The sequence below is a fragment of the Bufo bufo genome, chromosome 2, assembly GCF_905171765.1.
Source record: "Bufo bufo chromosome 2, aBufBuf1.1, whole genome shotgun sequence".
NCBI lineage: Eukaryota > Metazoa > Chordata > Amphibia > Anura > Bufonidae > Bufo > Bufo bufo.
The window spans coordinates 360,169,862-360,187,443 of record NC_053390.1 but is presented as its reverse complement, the minus strand read 5'-3'; the positions used below and the strand labels follow the sequence as shown (position 1 = coordinate 360,187,443).

The following is a 17,582-nucleotide window of genomic DNA, read 5'->3' as shown; positions in this document are numbered from 1 at the left end:
GGCGCTCAAGTGACCATAATGTCCCACCCTCATTGGTGGATTGTCCTTATTTCCTCTCTCCATCCTCGTCTTACATTACCTCCTGATGAACGCACGTTGAAGGGACCGGGTATCCAGCAAGTGTGAGCACAGCAACGGTAGGCACCCATTGTTATTGGCCTTGATACGTATTGCTTGGGAGACATTCCATCTTTGTTAGCAGCGACTAGGAAAATTACATGATAGTAGTGGCATATAGCGGGGACAATTGATAGTTATACCTTATTTCCATTGCCACTCTTATTTATATATTGTGACACAGTAAAGGGAGTTGTATGGGGAGGCAGGTATTTCCCTCCCAGTGTGTGCTGCTAGACTGATTAGCGGCCATGTGGGGTCAAACACCAGACTGGATCTCAGGTGCCAGTCCAGGTTTTGGCAAGACAGCTGGGTTCAGCAGAAAATATTTCTGTAATGGGATCTGAGGCTTGTGACGGGCTGGGAGGGCTGAGACCTGTGTGAGGGGAAACAGGCCGCCTGTTCATGGACTCTTTGAGGTAGAACTGCCAGCAGGGTGTGAACTAAAACCAAAACCACAAGGTGACTTTTTGTGTTGATTGTGACTTTTTGTTTATGAACTTGCCAAGAGTGGGAATAAACACTGAACTGTTTGATTTAAGAATTGATTGGTGCCTCTATACTGCGTCCGCTTATCCTGGCTACCAGAGCGAATCCCCACAATATATAGTGTCTATTTAGGTCAGGTTGAATTATTTCCACTAATAAATTGCTGCCAACTTTATATAGTTTTGGTGGCGCCTCTGATGTATACTTTATGTTGGTCTGAGCTATTATGATGCTGTATTTGCATTTTATTTGACAGCTTTTAGACATGTTGCTTGGATGTTACCTTTTCTTGCATGAGATACCAGTTCATAGGAAATTTTGGCTGATCCTATATTATTGGTTGTTTTATCATGAATTAATAAAAGATTTATTTTATGGAAACATTATAGCTATGTATTTTTCTTTGTTTAAGCAGTATATAAATTGGTAGCTGGTCCTCAGTGAAGGATATAATACGAGTATTGGAATAAATTATTTGCAGAATCAGGGTTGAGGGAAACCTGAATTGAACAAAGTAAAGATATATTCTTAATAAAAACCTTATCCAGAGTGCTCTGAACCTCAGACTGAGCCAAGGTTTACCTTTCAGCAAGACAGTGAACCTAAGCATACAGCCAACACAGAAGTGGCTTAGGGACAACTCTGTGAATGTCCTTGAGTGGCCCATCCAGAGCCCTGACTTGAACCCAATCAAACATCTCTAGAGAGACATGAAAGGGGCTGTCCATCGACAGCCCACATCCAAGCCTGCAGAGCTTGCTAGAATCTGCAGAGAAGGATGGAGGAAAAACCCCAACTTCAGGTATGCAAACCTTGTGGCATTATAGACAAGAAGGTTTGCAGGCTGTAATCACTGTCCAAAGTGCTTTGAACAATCTGATTTCACTTTTTCTTTATTGGGTACTGAGTGCAGAATAATGGGGACATTTTTGAATTTTATTTTAGCACAAGGCTGCAACATAAGAACATGTGGAAAAAGTCAAAGGGTTGGATGGCTATATATATATATATATATATATATATATATATATATATATATATATACACATACAGAAAAATTTGTTGTAAGGGTATGCAAATCAAGGAAGTAACAGGTGTCGTTAAGATCTGCAGACGGTCAAATTTTAAGGCACCTAGCTCTGATCTGTGCCAGTTATTGCCACTCATCACAAACTGAGAGGGATAGAATTTTTGAACCAAAAGACCTTGGTTTATCAGTCGAGCAGATCACTATGTGCCAAGGCAGAGATGTCAGCACTGTCAGCAGGACACTGCATGTCCTGGTGGTGGGGAGAACAGCATGAACTGGAATGACGGCAAGAAGTGCATGGAGGTTAACTTTGTCTTATTAGAAGAATGGCGTGTAGTGATCCATTCTGTACTGCAAGTCCCATCCCAAGCCTATTGTGACAAACAGCATCTAAACCAACCATTGGAAGGCATTTGCAAGACATTGGACTAAAAGACAGACATCCATCTACAGGTGTTCCATTGACCTCGTGCCACCACTCTCAAAGGTTATCATGGTGCACAACAAGACAGCATTGGAGGCTTAAACAGAGGCCCCACTTTTGTCTCGGATTCAATGATAGCCGAAGATGGTGTGAAGACCATTTGGGCAATGCTATGAAGAAGCTTTCACAAAGGGATATCATACGAGTCCTACACCCGGGATTATGGTGTGGCATGGCATAATATACGGTAGTGAGACCTCTCTAATCTTGATTTAAGGTACACTAATAGCTTGGCGTTAGATTGACTTAGTTGTGAAACCAGTGGTACAGCCATTTCTTTAAAGTGTCCCATGAGACGTATTTCAACAGGGCAACACCAGGCTGCATTTTACTCATGCTACTCTGAGCAGCCTGCATGGCCTAAATGTGCTACCATGGCCTGCAGCATCTCTGGACATCTGAACTTGTCTTCCATCGGGCACATCTGGGACATCATTGGTTGGTAATTGCAAAAGAAGCTACCAGTGGTGGATCTTGATGATCTGAATGCCCAAGTGCATTCAGGGTAGCAGAACGTTCCTCATAAAACCTTTAATAACCTGATTAATAGCATACCAAGAAGTGTGTATTTCTGTGCGTGGTGCTCAGACTCAATACTGAATAAATCAAGATGTTTTGAATATTTTGGGGGTCATTTACTATTAGGAAATATGCCTAAATTAGGCATAATTAAGGCGCAGATGGCAGAGCAGCAGTTAGTTGCGCCGCCATCTGTGACTTCACCTGGCTCATGCCAGGTCTAAAATTGTGGGTATGGCGCGTACGGGGATGGGCCTGTAGGCCAGTCTCATTTACCATTTTCTACGCCTGTTTCAGGCATAGAAAAAGGTCTAAATGTAAGACAGCTCGGAAGCTGTCTTACATTTAGAACTGGCGCTGGATGCAGCAAAGTTATGGAGAGGCCTACGCCTCTTCATAACTTTGACGTATCCACCGCCTACTATATTAAGACCGGAGTCTAAAACACCAGTCTAAATAAATGTGCCCCTTTGTTTCCATATTTTTATCAGCTGCATTTCATTAGCATGTCTATTGATCTTGTGATTTCCATAAATACATGTAAAATACATGCACAGCTTTGAAAGGACAAACTTAGTAATCTCATTATTCAGCAGTAAGAATATTTTCTCTTCTCCAGAACTAGAATTATGAGATTCAATCACACCTTGGTTTAGATGGAACCATCTTTTTTTAAATGCTGTAAGTATTGAAATAATGGAAAATTAGTAAACTGAAAGGTTTCCAAAAATGAATTGTGTACAATATACTTATTAGCAATATGCATTTCAGTGTTCAGTAATATTTCATCAGAAAGGAAGAATAACCAATACTCTATGTGACAATCTGATTCCTCAGCTCTTATACTTATTTTTCTTAACTCCTCCTTTCTTCTCGATAAATGCACCAATGCATCTGTATGCACCAAAGTAGATAGGTTTGACATTTTCATGTAAATATTTTTTTTTTATTATTATTATTTATGTATTTTGTATGATGGAGGAAGTAAAGATCTTCAGATAAAATAACCTTTCACAGCCATGTACGTTGTTGGCCGGAAGGATAGTACCCATGGCGGTACCATTCTAAAACTAGTTTTTAAATGGAAAATGCCAAGTGCAAAATCAAAATGATCTTATCTTCCTATGCATACTTGACAATTATCTTGTCATTATGTACATATGGTGTAAGATATATTCTTTGGTATAAAAAGCCTCATATTGCAAGTATTAAAGGGAGTCTGTCACCAAAATGTCACCTTCTGCGCCGCTTACATAATGCTGTAGCACAATTAAACTTGATTTAAATGGTACCTTCTTCTTTTCTTCCGAAGTTCATAAACAGCAAAAAACGTGTTTTTAATTATATGCAAATTAGGGCTCACAAGTCTTCAGGGGCAGCGTTCGGCCAGTAAGTGCCCAGACCCCTCTGCCTTCTGTGTGCATAAGAAAAAGAAAAGAAACAAAGGTACCATTTGAATCATGTTTATTTGTGCTACAGCATTATGTAAGCAACGCAGAAGGTGACCTTTTGGTGACAGACTCCCTTTAAATTGCCCTTTAGCTTTGGTTACAGTAATTTTTAGAAAGTACCTGAGTATTTCAGTGAAGCTTCTGTCTCTTCCTTGAGTGCTTTGTTCCAGAATACACAATGGTAGAGGTGATTCATGTCTATGCCTTTGATTGTGCTTGTTACTATATACAATCCATCTTCAATCTGAGTGTGGGAAGTAGTTACCAGAGAACTTACATTAACTCCATTTTCTTTCCAGTAAACCTCTGCCTCAGGAAAACCTGATGACTCACATGTGAAAGATATTTGATTGTCTTCCGATACCTCCGAATAATTTGCAATTTTACTGTACGATGCTGTAATTAAAATGACAAAAAAATGATAGTAAATATAAATACCCAAGCAACGTAATATAAATTATGTTTCTCTATACAACTGTACATAGCCATGAGGACAAGATTTTTACAGTCACTGAATGGGAATCTTCCGGATTTATTTCCAGTGGAAGAAATGACCATGTTCTAATATAGGTTCATGGGTGGGTTAAAGAGAGTTCACAGACAGAATTTTTTGTAGTCTGGCCACTGTGATAATTTATCTGCATGATCATTTCTTTTACGTGCCGGAGGCCCAAGGCAGACCTCCGGGACGTCTTGCAAACAGGACACATGCAGATAACAGACCAGGGACCAACAGAATACTTTATTTCACATGTAATAAAAGAACATGACAGTAAAGCAGGTTAAGCAATAGTGGTAGCACTACCACAGAACCACCGGCAGACCAGAGGCAAAACCCAGAGGGCAGAGAGCCAGTGAGCCCGTTCTTCACAGAGCCCCTGGTGGTGGGGATGAACTAGGCCGAGGGCCCACTGGTCGCACCTTCAGGAAGGTCCCGGTACACTTGACCGCTAACTGCAGAAAACCACAGACAACAGGACTGGAACCCAAGAAAACACAGGACATGGATCAGACAACAAGACAAACGGGAACCAGCACAGAAGCAGGTGCCTGGAACCCAAGCGGAATAGAAGTATGGCAGTCTCAGGCATAACTGCGCACAGACTAGAGATCCTCCCTCCTGGAGAACCCAGGGACCATCTCACGAAGGCTGTACAAACACAGGAACAGAAGCAGTAAGGCACTGCAGGACAGACAAAGAACAGATGGATCAGAAGCAGTAGGCACTGCCAGGCTGGACATGGAATAGGCAGGATCGGAAGCAGTTTAGCACTTCCAGGCTATCAGACGCACTTAGAGCACTGCTGGGCTAGACATAGAACAGAGTGGATCCAGACAGAGAACAGGAACAGAAGAACAGGCAAGGCATGGGTGAGGATAACAACATCAACATCACAGGACAGGTACAGAAGATCAGACAAGGCAACAACAACAACAGGCGACACCACAAACAAGGACAGATAGCAAAACCCCTTGGGTGAGCAGCAAGGTGCAACACACAACAAGGCAGAAGATAGACTGACCACAAGCCCCACAGCTCACATGTAGATATAGCTGCAAAAATGAGGGCACCTGATAAGACACACCCAGGAACAGATCAGGGAATGTTAACCCCATCAGAACCAAACAGGGAGGGGAGCCTGCATGAACAGAGAAGTGAACACAGGCTGCAGTATAGGACATTTCCCCTTGCAACCAGCATACACGGAGTCCACCGCAGCCAGTATGCTAGAGCACAAACAACCCGTGTCACAGTGACACAAAAAGAAATGCATACATACTCAGACCCTGTTCACACTCAAGGCCACAGCCAGCACTCATCGCAGAACCAGCATACATGGGAACACCCACAGCCAGTACACAAAGCGCATGCAGCCAGCCTGCACGGTAACAGGAACCACAGAGATGCAGACACGACACGGGAAGCCACAATTCACACAATCCACCGCAGCCAGCACGCAGTCCCAAGAAACCAACATACACAGGTGTCAGCCTGCAGCCAGTATGTGAGGGAGCCTGCAGCCAGCCTGCATGGCAACAGTGCCAAGAACTGCACAGAGATGTAGACACAGGGAGTACACACGTTCTATAGCCTTTTTTTTTGTCGTGTATTTATTTTTTATAGTGTTTATTTATCTCTTTTGCAAAAGGTATAAAATACAACAGTCCTCAAAGGGGAAAACAAATACATGGAAAGGCACACACGTCGATATACTAGAAGTCCAGCAGGTACATTGTTTGCATATATAGTATGACTATGGGAAAATCCATTAATACAGTCGTTTATATATATAGTCCAATGTGCGATCTCCCCAGGTCATATAAACGGCACTGGATTCCAGTTACGACACACACTCACTCACTCATTCATACGTCTGAGCAATCCGTTGTCCCACTCGGATCTGTCTTCAAGCTGAAGCTGTACCCTGGGCATGCACCCATATTCCCCAGATCTTATCGAAACGATCGGGCACTCCTCTGGCCGCATACATCAGTTTATACATTTGAAGATCCTTATTTATAACTTGTGACCCCTTTTCAAGTGTCGGGCTCTTAGGAGGTTTCCAATTCAACAGAATTGTTTTCCTACCATAAAAATTCAGCAGCCGGAGCAGTTTCCTGCCGTATTTAGTAGGAATCACCTCGGATACCAGGCCCAACAAGTCACCTTGCCACTCTGTGGTTTCCTGATGCTGCTGCCACCTCCACACTATGTCACCTTACCACTCTGTGGTCTCCTTATGCTGCTACCACCTCCACACTATGTTACCTTGCCACTCTGTGGTCTCCTGATGCGGCTGCTACCTCAACACTATGTCGCCTTGCCACTCTGTGGCCTCCTCATGCTGCTGCTGCCACCTCCACACTCTGTCATTGTGCCACTCTGTGGCCTTCTTATGCTGCTGCTGCTTTTGCCACCTCCACACTATGTCACCTTGCCACTTTGTGGTCTCCTGATGCTGCTGCCACCTCCACACTATGTCACCTTGCCCCTCTGTGGTCTCCTGATGCTGCTGCCACCTCCACACTATGTCATCTTACCATTCTGTGGTCTCCTTATGCAGCTGCTACCTCAACACTATGTTATCTTGCCACTCTGTGGCCTCCTCATGCTGCTGCTGCCACCTCCACACTATGTCATTGGGCCACTCTGTGAACTTCTTATGCTGTTCCCATCCTCCCCACTTCATGACTGGGCCACTATTTTGCCTTTTTGGCCTGGTTGACATCATCATTTATTTGACCCTTCTTCTGATCTGTCAGAAGGAAGGAAAAATGAGATGCACAACCGATCCTGTGTAGCAGCTGTAAGGTCTGTATGGTCCCATCAGAACTGACTTATGATCAGGGGCATACATAGAAATCATGGGGCCCCATAGCAAAACTCAGAATTCCCCCCCCCCCCCTTAAAAAAAGTAAAATCTTTGCACCAACCTAAGGGCTCATGCACACAGACATCTTTTTTGTCTGCATCCGATCCACATTTTTTGCGGGTCAGATGTGGACAGCACACGGACCACAAAAATGGCTACGGCCGTGTGCATAAGCCCTTATAAGAAAAGTATTGGTACGTTTTATGTTCGTTGTGTTTATGTTCACATGAAGCATCTAAAAGGTCAAGATGACACCAACAGCTTATGGCACAGGCTCAACTTTTGAACCTGTGTCATCACTGTGCTACACATCTGCGTAGCAGAGCAAGAAGAGGTCTTACAATAATATATATACACTCACCTAAAGAATTATTAGGAACACCATACTAATACGGTGTTGGACTCCCTTTTGCCTTCAGAACTGCCTTAATTCTACGTGGCATTGATTCAACAAGGTGCTGATAGCATTCTTTAGAAATGTTGGCCCATATTGATAGGATAGCATCTTGCAGTTGATGGAGATTTGAGGGATGCACATCCAGGGCATGAAGCTCCCGTTCCACCACATCCCAAAGATGCTCTATTGGGTTGAGATCTGGTGACTGTGGGGGCCATTTTAGTACAGTGAACTTATTGTCATGTTCAAGAAACCAATTTGAAATTATTCGAGCTTTGTGACATGGTGCATTATCCTGCTGGAAGTAGCCATCAGAGGATGGATACATGTTCTCATTCTGTTTACGCCAAATTCGGACTCTACCATTTGAACGTCTCAACAGAAATCGAGACTCATCAGACCAGGCAACATTTTTCCAGTCTTTAACAGTCCAATTTTGGTGAGCTTGTGCAAATTGTAGCCTCTTTTTCCTATTTGTAGTGGAGATGAGTGGTACCCGGCAGGGTCTTCTGCTGTTGTAGCCCATCCGCCTTAAGGTTGTGCGTGTTGTGGCTTCACAAATGCTTTGCTGCATACCTCGGTTGTAACGAGTGGTTATTTCAGTCAACGTTGCTCTTCTATCAGATTGAATCAGTCGGACCATTCTCCTCTGACCTCTAGCATCAACAAGGCATTTTCGCCCACAGGACTGCTGCATACTGGATGTTTTTCCCTTTTCACACCATTCTTTGTAAAACCTAGAAATGGTTGTGCGTGAAAATCCCAGTAACTGGGCAGATTGTGAAATACTCAGACCGGCCCGTCTGGCACCAACAACCATGCCACGCTCAAAATTGCTTAAATCACCTTTCTTTCCCATTCTGACATTCAGTTTGGAGTTCAGGAGATTGTCTTGACCAGGACCACACCCCTAAATGCATTGAAGCAACTGCCATGTGATTGGTTGACTAGATAATTGCATTAATGAGAAATAGAACAGGTGTTCCTAATAATTCTTTAGGTGAGTGTATATACACACACACACATACACAAAATATTACATAGACATATGCTTCAGATTCTGAGGGGGGTTCAGTACCTCCTACTTCTCGTTGGCTTCTAAGAAATAGGCTATTAGTAATTGGGCAATGAAGGGTAGGGACTGAACCCCCTCTTCAGAATTTGAAGCATACAGGTGAAACTCGAAAAATTAGAATATCGTGCAAAAGTCCATTTATTTCAGTAATGCAACCTCAAAGGAATTGCATTAATGCAGCTTAAAATTAGAATTTTCTGAAAAGGTTCAATATTCTAGGGTCAAAGTGTCACACTCTAGTCAGCTAATTAATCCATACCCCCTAAGAAAAGGGTACCTCAAAATTGTGACTTTGGGGTTTCATAAGCTGTAAGCCATAATCATCCAAATGATAACAAATAAAGGCTTGAAATGTCTCGCTTTGCATGTAATCAATCTATCTCATATAGTAGTTTCCCCTTTTAAGTTGCATTACTAAAATAAATGAACTTTTCACGATATTCTAATTTTTCGAGTTTCACCTGTATGTCTATGGGGGGCTGCTGTGTGGTAAGCAGTGAATAGTGCCCTGTGTGTGTGTGTGTGTGTGTGTGTGTGTATATATATATATATATATATATACAGTGCTTTAAGTGGGCCAAAAGAGGTGCCGGTACTCTATTAGGCGCCGGTGCTCCCCCCCCCTGCACATCAGACCCCCCCATCACACACATATATATTAGTTCCTCTATGTACCAGTACAGTACCCCCCCCCCACCACCGCACATTCGTTCCTCTCTGTACCAGTACCCCCCTGCACATCAGACCCCCCCCCCCTCATCACACACATTAGTTCTTCTCTTTACCAGTACCCCCCCCCCCCCCACCACCACACATTAGTGCCTCTCTGTACCAGTACCCCTCTGCACATCAGACCCCCCATCACACACATATATATTAGTTCCTCTATGTACCAGGACCCCCCCCCCACCACTGCACATTCGTTCCTCTCTGTACCAGTACCCCCCTGCACATCAGACCCCCCCCCCCCTCATCACACACATTAGTTCCTCTCTTTACCAGTACCCCCCCCCCCACCACCACCACACATTAGTGCCTCTCTGTACCAGTACCCCTCTGCACATCAGACCCCCCATCACACACATATATATTAGTTCCTCTATGTACCAGTACAGTACCCCCCCCCACCACCGCACATTCGTTCCTCTCTGTACCAGTACCCCCCTGCACATCAGACCTCCCCCCCACTCATCACACACACACACATTAATTCCTCTCTGTACCAGTACCCCCCTGCCAGGGGGGTACTGGTACAGAGAGGAATTAATGTGTGTGTGTGTGTGATGAGGGGGGGGTCTGATGTGCAGGGGGGTACTGGTTCAGAGAGGAACGAATGTGCGGTGGTGGGGGGGGGGGTACTGGTACATAGAGGAACTAATATATATGTGTGTGATGGGGGGTCTGATGTGCAGAGGGGTACTGGTACAGAGAGGCACTAATGTGTGGTGGTGGTGGGGGGGGGGGTACTGGTAAAGAGAGGAACTAATGTGTGTGATGAGGGGGGGGGGGGGGTCTGATGTGCAGGGGGGTACTGGTACAGAGAGGAACGAATGTGCGGTGGTGGGGGGGGGGGCCTGGTACATAGAGGAACTAATATATATGTGTGTGATGGGGGGTCTGATGTGCAGAGGGGTACTGGTACAGAGAGGCACTAATGTGTGGTGGTGGTGGGGGGGGGGTACTGGTAAAGAGAGGAACTAATGTGTGTGATGAGGGGGGGGGGGTCTGATGTGCAGGGGGGTACTGGTACAGAGAGGAACGAATGTGCGGTGGTGGGGGGGGGGGGTCCTGGTACATAGAGGAACTAATATATATGTGTGTGATGGGGGGGTCTGATGTGCAGGGGCCCCCTACACATCAGACCCACCCATCAGACACATATATATTAGTTCCTCTATGTACCAGTACCCCCCCCCCCCCCACCACCGCACATTCGTTCCTCTCTGTACCAGTACCCCCCTGCACATCAGACCCCCCCCCCCCCCTCATCACACACATTAATTCCTCTCTGTACCAGTACCCCCCTGCCAGGGGGGGGGGGGGGTACTGGTACAGAGAGGAACTAATGTGTGTGGGGGGAGGGGGGGTGCCTGTCACTCACCAGTACTCTTCAGAAGTTGGATTCCAAAGCAAAGTCGATGTTCTTTGCTGCACCGTCCGACTCCTGACTCCAAGGAGGACCAGTCACTGGTCGCCGCACTGATCGCTCCTCAGTCACAGGCGCGCGGGAAGGAGTTGACGTCACCTAACGTGAGGTCAACTCCCTGCCTGCGCCAGCCTGAGCCGTACTCTGCAACGACCCGCCCCCCTCCACTAGCTGCCCAGCCAACGACATTAGGGAGGAGATACTGCCAGCTCTCCGCTGCGCTCCGGTACCGGAAACCCACGTACTGGGCGCACGGAGAGGTGCTGGTACTCTCCAGGGCAATTTTTGGAAGTGGCGGTACTGAGTACCGCCGCGTTCCGGCCCACTTCAAGCACTGTATATATATATATATTAGTATATATACATAAACCAGCACAACCACTGACCCCTGTCCCCCTGCTATTCCTACATCACACACCTTGCCCCAACCAGTCAGCACACTAGTTTACACCAAGTGTAACCTCACTCTGTGTCCCCTGCCCCTCCACCCTACAGCACAGCATGAGCTGACTCTGCTGTGTCTGTGCCTACTGGTAGTGGGATGCTGGAGAGGGAACCACAAGGTCCTGACAGCTATTGAATTTAGACACTACCTTCCCGGCCGAGCTCTGCAGGTCATAGTGGTCAGGAGGTCAGAGCAGTGTAGCGGTGCTAACCTTGCTGGGAGCCCACTCTCTCACAGGGCTCTGCTGCTTGTAAAACTGTAATAATCACAGATACATTAGGCTAATCAGCAGAGTGAATGAGACTAAAAGATTTGGCGGGCAGCTGCAGGGGCAAAGACGAAGAGAGGAATGTATTCAGGTCGGAAAGGGGGTGGGGCCATTCAGCCTGGCCAGGCCCCTTCAGCTCACAGGCCCCATAGCAACTGCGTAGTCTGCCTCTATGGGCGGTACGCCAGTGCCTATGATTTGGTAGCCAAAAGCAGAAGTGGGTACAAAACACAGAAGACATGCAAATATTCCATTCACGTGTCATCTCTGTTTTGGATCCACTCCTTTTTTTGGGGGAGGGGGGGGGCATTAGCAATACTGATGGATTACTGACCAAATGCTGACCAAGTGAAGGCGGATGCTCAACAGACAGGATCCGTTTTTTGGGGGGGTTATTTTTCTGACGGATCAGAGGAAGGGCAAAATAATCAGTGACTGCTGGCACCCTCTCCACTCTGTCCGGGGGGGCTCTGCTTGTATAAGCGTTTAATAGAACAGGTTCTGTAGACATCAGATGACGACGGTGTAAAAGAAGTGCGCTCATTCACGCTATAGTAGGATCTTGGGCCTCTGCACGGTTCTTTATACCTGACGCTAACATCGACCTGTAAGGTTGAGTTCACACTTGAGTTATTTGGTCAGTGTTGGCCCGTAACTGCCCAAATAAGAGAAGTGTGCAGTGATTCTAAGAGCGACGCCTGTCATCTGCATGTCATACTGACTCACAGTATTGTTTCACTACCACAGCACACTCTCTATGCGTGTTGCTACAAGGCACAGTGTTCTACACCACTATAAATGCTCTCTGCAGCCAGGAAATAGCTGTTTTTGTAACGCAATTCGCCACAAATTAATTCTGATCGAATCGTTTCGGAAAATTCGTCGAACCAGCCGAATTGAATATTTAAAAAATTCGCTCATCTCTAGCTAGGAGCATCTGGTACTTATGCATCTGACTGGGATAAGAAAGGGCTCTCCTACATTCAACTGTATTGAAGTCCTCAGACTGGTGATAGAGTTGAATGATGCGGCGGGGGTGGCAGTGTTTTGTGCTACATTGTGTATTTGGTTCTGCTGGGGCAGTATTTTATTCTGCAGTACAGTATTGTTGATCCCGCTTACTTATGTTGGTAATGCCTACTTATATTGATCTTGCCTTCTTTCAATTAGGACCCAAGTACAACATGGAGCCACGTTTAGGTTTTTTCCCCAGTTTTTACTTTAAGTTCCCAGGCCACCCCTGAGAAACATCATAGTTCAGGTACTGTAACAGATCCCAAATTAGGATCACAAAAACAGTGTAATTTATTAGCCCAGAGCGACAGAGATAGAATTTGCCATGGTCAGAGGTGTTGAGTCTGTGTGAGGAAGATCTTCCTAACCCTACATCAAGTTATTTGCATGCAGAACTCATCATAAAAGGAGTTATTTTGTTTGCTGCAATTCATCAGCAATGTGAAGGACAAAGGTAGGAAAAGTTAGGGTGATGTTGAAAAAATGAGGAGCTAAAGATCTATGTGCAGCAAACACAAGTCATGCAGACATGGAAAACTTTGTCATGGCAGTTTAAACCAGCTGGAAAAGATAGGAAAGGTGAATGTCTCCAGTACAAATGTGACAGTAATGTAATCACTTATATGGTTTGCAGAGCACCTGTGTGGAACTGATATCTACCTCTATATTGTCACTGTACGTTGGAATTACAGTTTTTTGTATAGTGATTTTTTTGTCAGTAACCATATAATATTATTATTCAGATGCTGTCCAATGGTCATAGTGTGGCGGTATTATTAGAACCTTGTATAGTGAAATCATTGATAAAACTGGTCGCATAATTACTTTATAGGGGTAGTACTTGGCCCTCGTATTACATTATTATTTGAGATATAGATAGATAGACACAAAGATATAGATATAAAAAAATATTTTTTTTATATATATATATATATATATATATATATATATATATATATTTATTTATTTTTTGTGGGGGGGACATTGGGGTCTAATTGTTTATGATCTTATATATGCCCCTGGAAGCTCTCTGCACACTGCTTTTTGAATTGGCTAAATGTGACTATTTGCATGCTGAAATCAGAGTACCCCTTGTTTAGGACTATAACATTAATGACCTTTTGCTTTGGATTGTATGTTTGATTTTTAAGGGCTGACTTCTTGGTCAGCACAGTAATGAGGGCATAGCCCTTATATTCACCTTGTGTCCCCTTCACTATAGGCACACTTGTTTGTTTCTATAAGTGTCTGTGCCTAGTATTGTTTTTTGTCCTATTCACTTGAATGTTTGATTAGACATCCACCGATCCTAAGAACAGGCGAGGTGTAATGACCGGCGACACGCACAGGGAGGGAAAAGGGAAAGCCCTGCCCAAGGGAGAGGGAAAGGTGGTGACCCCTAACTCACCTTGCGGCTGGCACCTGACTGCCCTGACGTCCCTAGATGGGTTCCTCACCCGTGCGGCGATCACGTGCCTAAACCCTGGCTTTCCCTAAAATGAGCCCTAGATAGTGAACGGGCCAGTGGGATCGCTAGTCCGCACCACTATCACTAAGAGGGAAACACCAGGGAGAGGACAGACAAAACAGACAAACACTTACACCCAGGTGGGCGATCACAATAGACCACAAAGGTCCAACAGGGATCCGGAGGGTAGCGTTCTGGACCAACTACCAGAGAACGCAGCAACACAGCTCCAGAAGGTCAGAATAGATGTCCAGGCAGGAAGTTCTATCTCTGGCAACCAGAGAAGTGTGAGAGAGGAATATAAGGAGGATTGGGAGTGCTGGACAAGGAACAGCTGAGGAGAAAGAGCTATGGATCCCCGAGTGAGCCAAAAGGGTTTGCAAAGCAAACCCAGAAAGCTACCATAAGGAAAACAGCCCTATCTTAAATAGAGCGTGCAGCCAACCGCTGCGACTTCCTGACCCCGGGTATAACGGAGTCAGGCGTGGTTCTCAATACCCTCGTGACAGTACCCCCCTCTCTACGAGGGGCCTCCGGACACTCAGGACCAGGTCTCTCAGGATGAGAGGCATGAAAAACCCGAACTAGCCTGTCAGCGTTTACCTCAGACGCAGGAACCCACATTCTTTCCTCGGGACCGTAACCCCTCCAATGCACCAGATATTAAAGAGAGCGGCGGACCCGACGAGAATTAACAATTTTGGATATTTGAAATTCTAGATTACCATCCACGACAACAGGAGGGGGTGGCAGCGGTGACGGTTCTAGAGGTGGAACATATTTTTTGAGTAACGACTTATGGAAAACATTATGAATTTTAAAAGTCTGAGGTAACTCCAGGCGAAAAGCCACGGGGTTGATGATGGCTACAATTTTGTAAGGGCCAATAAACCTAGGACCCAGTTTCCAAGAGGGAACCTTCAATTTAATATTCCTAGTAGACAACCATACATAGTCATTCACTCCTAGGTCCGGACCTGGCGACCGTCTCTTATCAGCCATGCATTTGTAATTACCTCCCATATTTTTCAAGTTAGCTTGCACCTTCTGCCATACCGATGAAAGAGATGACGAAAACCGTTCCTCTTCGGGAACCCCAGAAGACCCCCCCTCTTTGAAAGTACAGAATTGGGGATGAAAACCATATGCACCAAGAAATGGTGACTTGCCAGTGGATTCCTGACGACGATTATTTATGGCAAACTCAGCTAACGGTAAATATGATGACCACAACTCTTGGTTTTCAGACATAAAACATAGATATGTCTCCAGGTTTTGGTTGGTATGCTCAGTCTGTCCATTCGACTGAGGATGGAAAGCTGAGGAAAAGGACAAGTGTACCCCCAAACGGGAACAAAAAGCTTTCCAAAATTTTGAAATAAACTGGGTACCCCGATCCGAAACAACATCAGAGGGGACCCCGTGAAGCTTCACGATTTCACTGACGAATACCTGAGCAAGAGTCTTAGCATTAGGTAGTGCGGGTAACGCAATGAAGTGTACCATTTTGCTAAACCTGTCCACTACTACCAAAATAACTGTTTTACCCGCAGACAAAGGTAAGTCAGTGATAAAATCCATTGACAGATGTGTCCATGGTCTATTGGGAATGACGAGTGGTAATAGAGACCCTGCAGGACGTGTATGTGAAACTTTTGCGTGCGCACAAGTAGAACAAGAAGACACAAAATCCAATACATCCTGACGCAACCTTGGCCACCAAAAACGAGACAATAGCTCCAAGGTTGCTTTACTACCCGGGTGCCCAGCAAGTGCCGAATTATGATGTTCCTTTAATAATTCGAAACGTAGGTTCAACGGTACAAACAATTTCTCTGAGGGGCAAGAGACCGGGGCGTCCCCCTGGGCCTCTAACACCTTCCCCTCCAAAACAGAGTGTACCGCAGAAACAACCACTCCTCTTTGAAGAATGGGCACCGGATCACTCACATTACCCCCTCCAGGGAAACAACGAGATAGTGCATCAGCCTTGGTGTTCTTTGCCCCAGGACGATAGGTAATCACAAAGTTAAACCTGGTAAAAAATAGCGACCACCTAGCCTGTCTAGGGGTGAGACGCTTAGCTGATTCGAGGTACAGAAGATTTTTGTGGTCCGTAATCACAGTGACGGGGTGGACTGCCCCCTCTAAGAAGTGACGCCACTCCTCAAACGCAAGTTTAATAGCTAATAGTTCCCTATTGCCAATATCGTAGTTCTTTTCTGCTGCAGATAGTTTTTGAGAAAAGAAAGCACAAGGACGCCATTTGCCAGGAGACGGACCCTGAGACAGCACCGCCCCCACTCCCACCTCTGACGCATCGACTTCAACAATAAAAGGCTGAGAGACATCAGGTTGGACTAGTACAGGTGCTGAGGTAAACCTCTCTTTTAGAGAGGAAAAAGCAACTTTAGCGGCGTCAGACCATTTAGAAAAATCAGTCCCCTTCCTAGTCATGTCAGTAAGCGGTTTTACAATGAGTGAATAATTTTTAATGAATTTCCTATAGAAATTCGCGAAGCCCAAGAACCGTTGTAGTGCTTTGAGGTTCTCAGGAAGATCCCAATCTAAAATTGCCTGGACCTTCCTAGGATCCATACGGAAACCTGAAGCAGATAAAAAATAACCTAGGAATTATATCTCCTGAACGGCAAAGACACATTTTTCAATTTTAGCATATAATTCATTCGTCCGTAGGACCTGCAGTACTTGTCTGACATGCACCTCATGTGTTTTCAGATCAGACGAATAAATTAAAATATCATCTAGGTATATTACCACAAACCTGCCGATTAGATGACTAAAAATGTCATTAACGAAATGTTGAAAGACGGCAGGAGAATTGGTCAGACCGAAAGGCATAACTAGATTTTCATAATGCCCCTCGAGAGTGTTAAACGCTGTCTTCCACTCATCCCCCTCCTTAATACGAATCAGATTGTAGGCCCCCCTAAGATCAAGTTTGGAGAACCACTTAGCACCCGCAATCTGGTTAAACAGGTCAGGAATGAGAGGAAGAGGGTATGGGTCTCGGATGGTTATCCGATTTAATTCGCGAAAATCTAAGCAAGGACGCAGGCCTCCATCTTTCTTTTTAACGAAGAAAAACCCTGCAGCCACGGGTGAAGAAGAGGGTCTGATGTGTCCCTTAGCCAAGCTCTCGGAGATATAATCTTTCATGGCTTGTCTCTCTGGACCCGAAAGATTATATAACCTGGTCTTGGGTAATTTTGCGCCGGGAATAAAGTTAACCGGGCAATCATAAGGACGATGAGGTGGTAACTTCTGACAACCCTTTTCAGAAA

At 45.2% G+C, this 17,582-nt stretch overlaps 1 protein-coding gene across 2 annotated transcripts in view; it reads right to left on the bottom strand.

The window, feature by feature from the left end:
• Positions 1-17,582, bottom strand: part of LOC120989201 (programmed cell death 1 ligand 1-like) — a 174,564-nt gene that overhangs the window by 122,887 nt on the left and 34,095 nt on the right. For both annotated transcript variants that reach the window (XM_040417141.1, XM_040417142.1), the window contains exon 4: positions 4,211-4,486. In XM_040417141.1, coding sequence (XP_040273075.1) covers positions 4,211-4,486 — 276 coding nt within the window. The remainder of the gene's footprint in view (positions 1-4,210; positions 4,487-17,582) is intronic.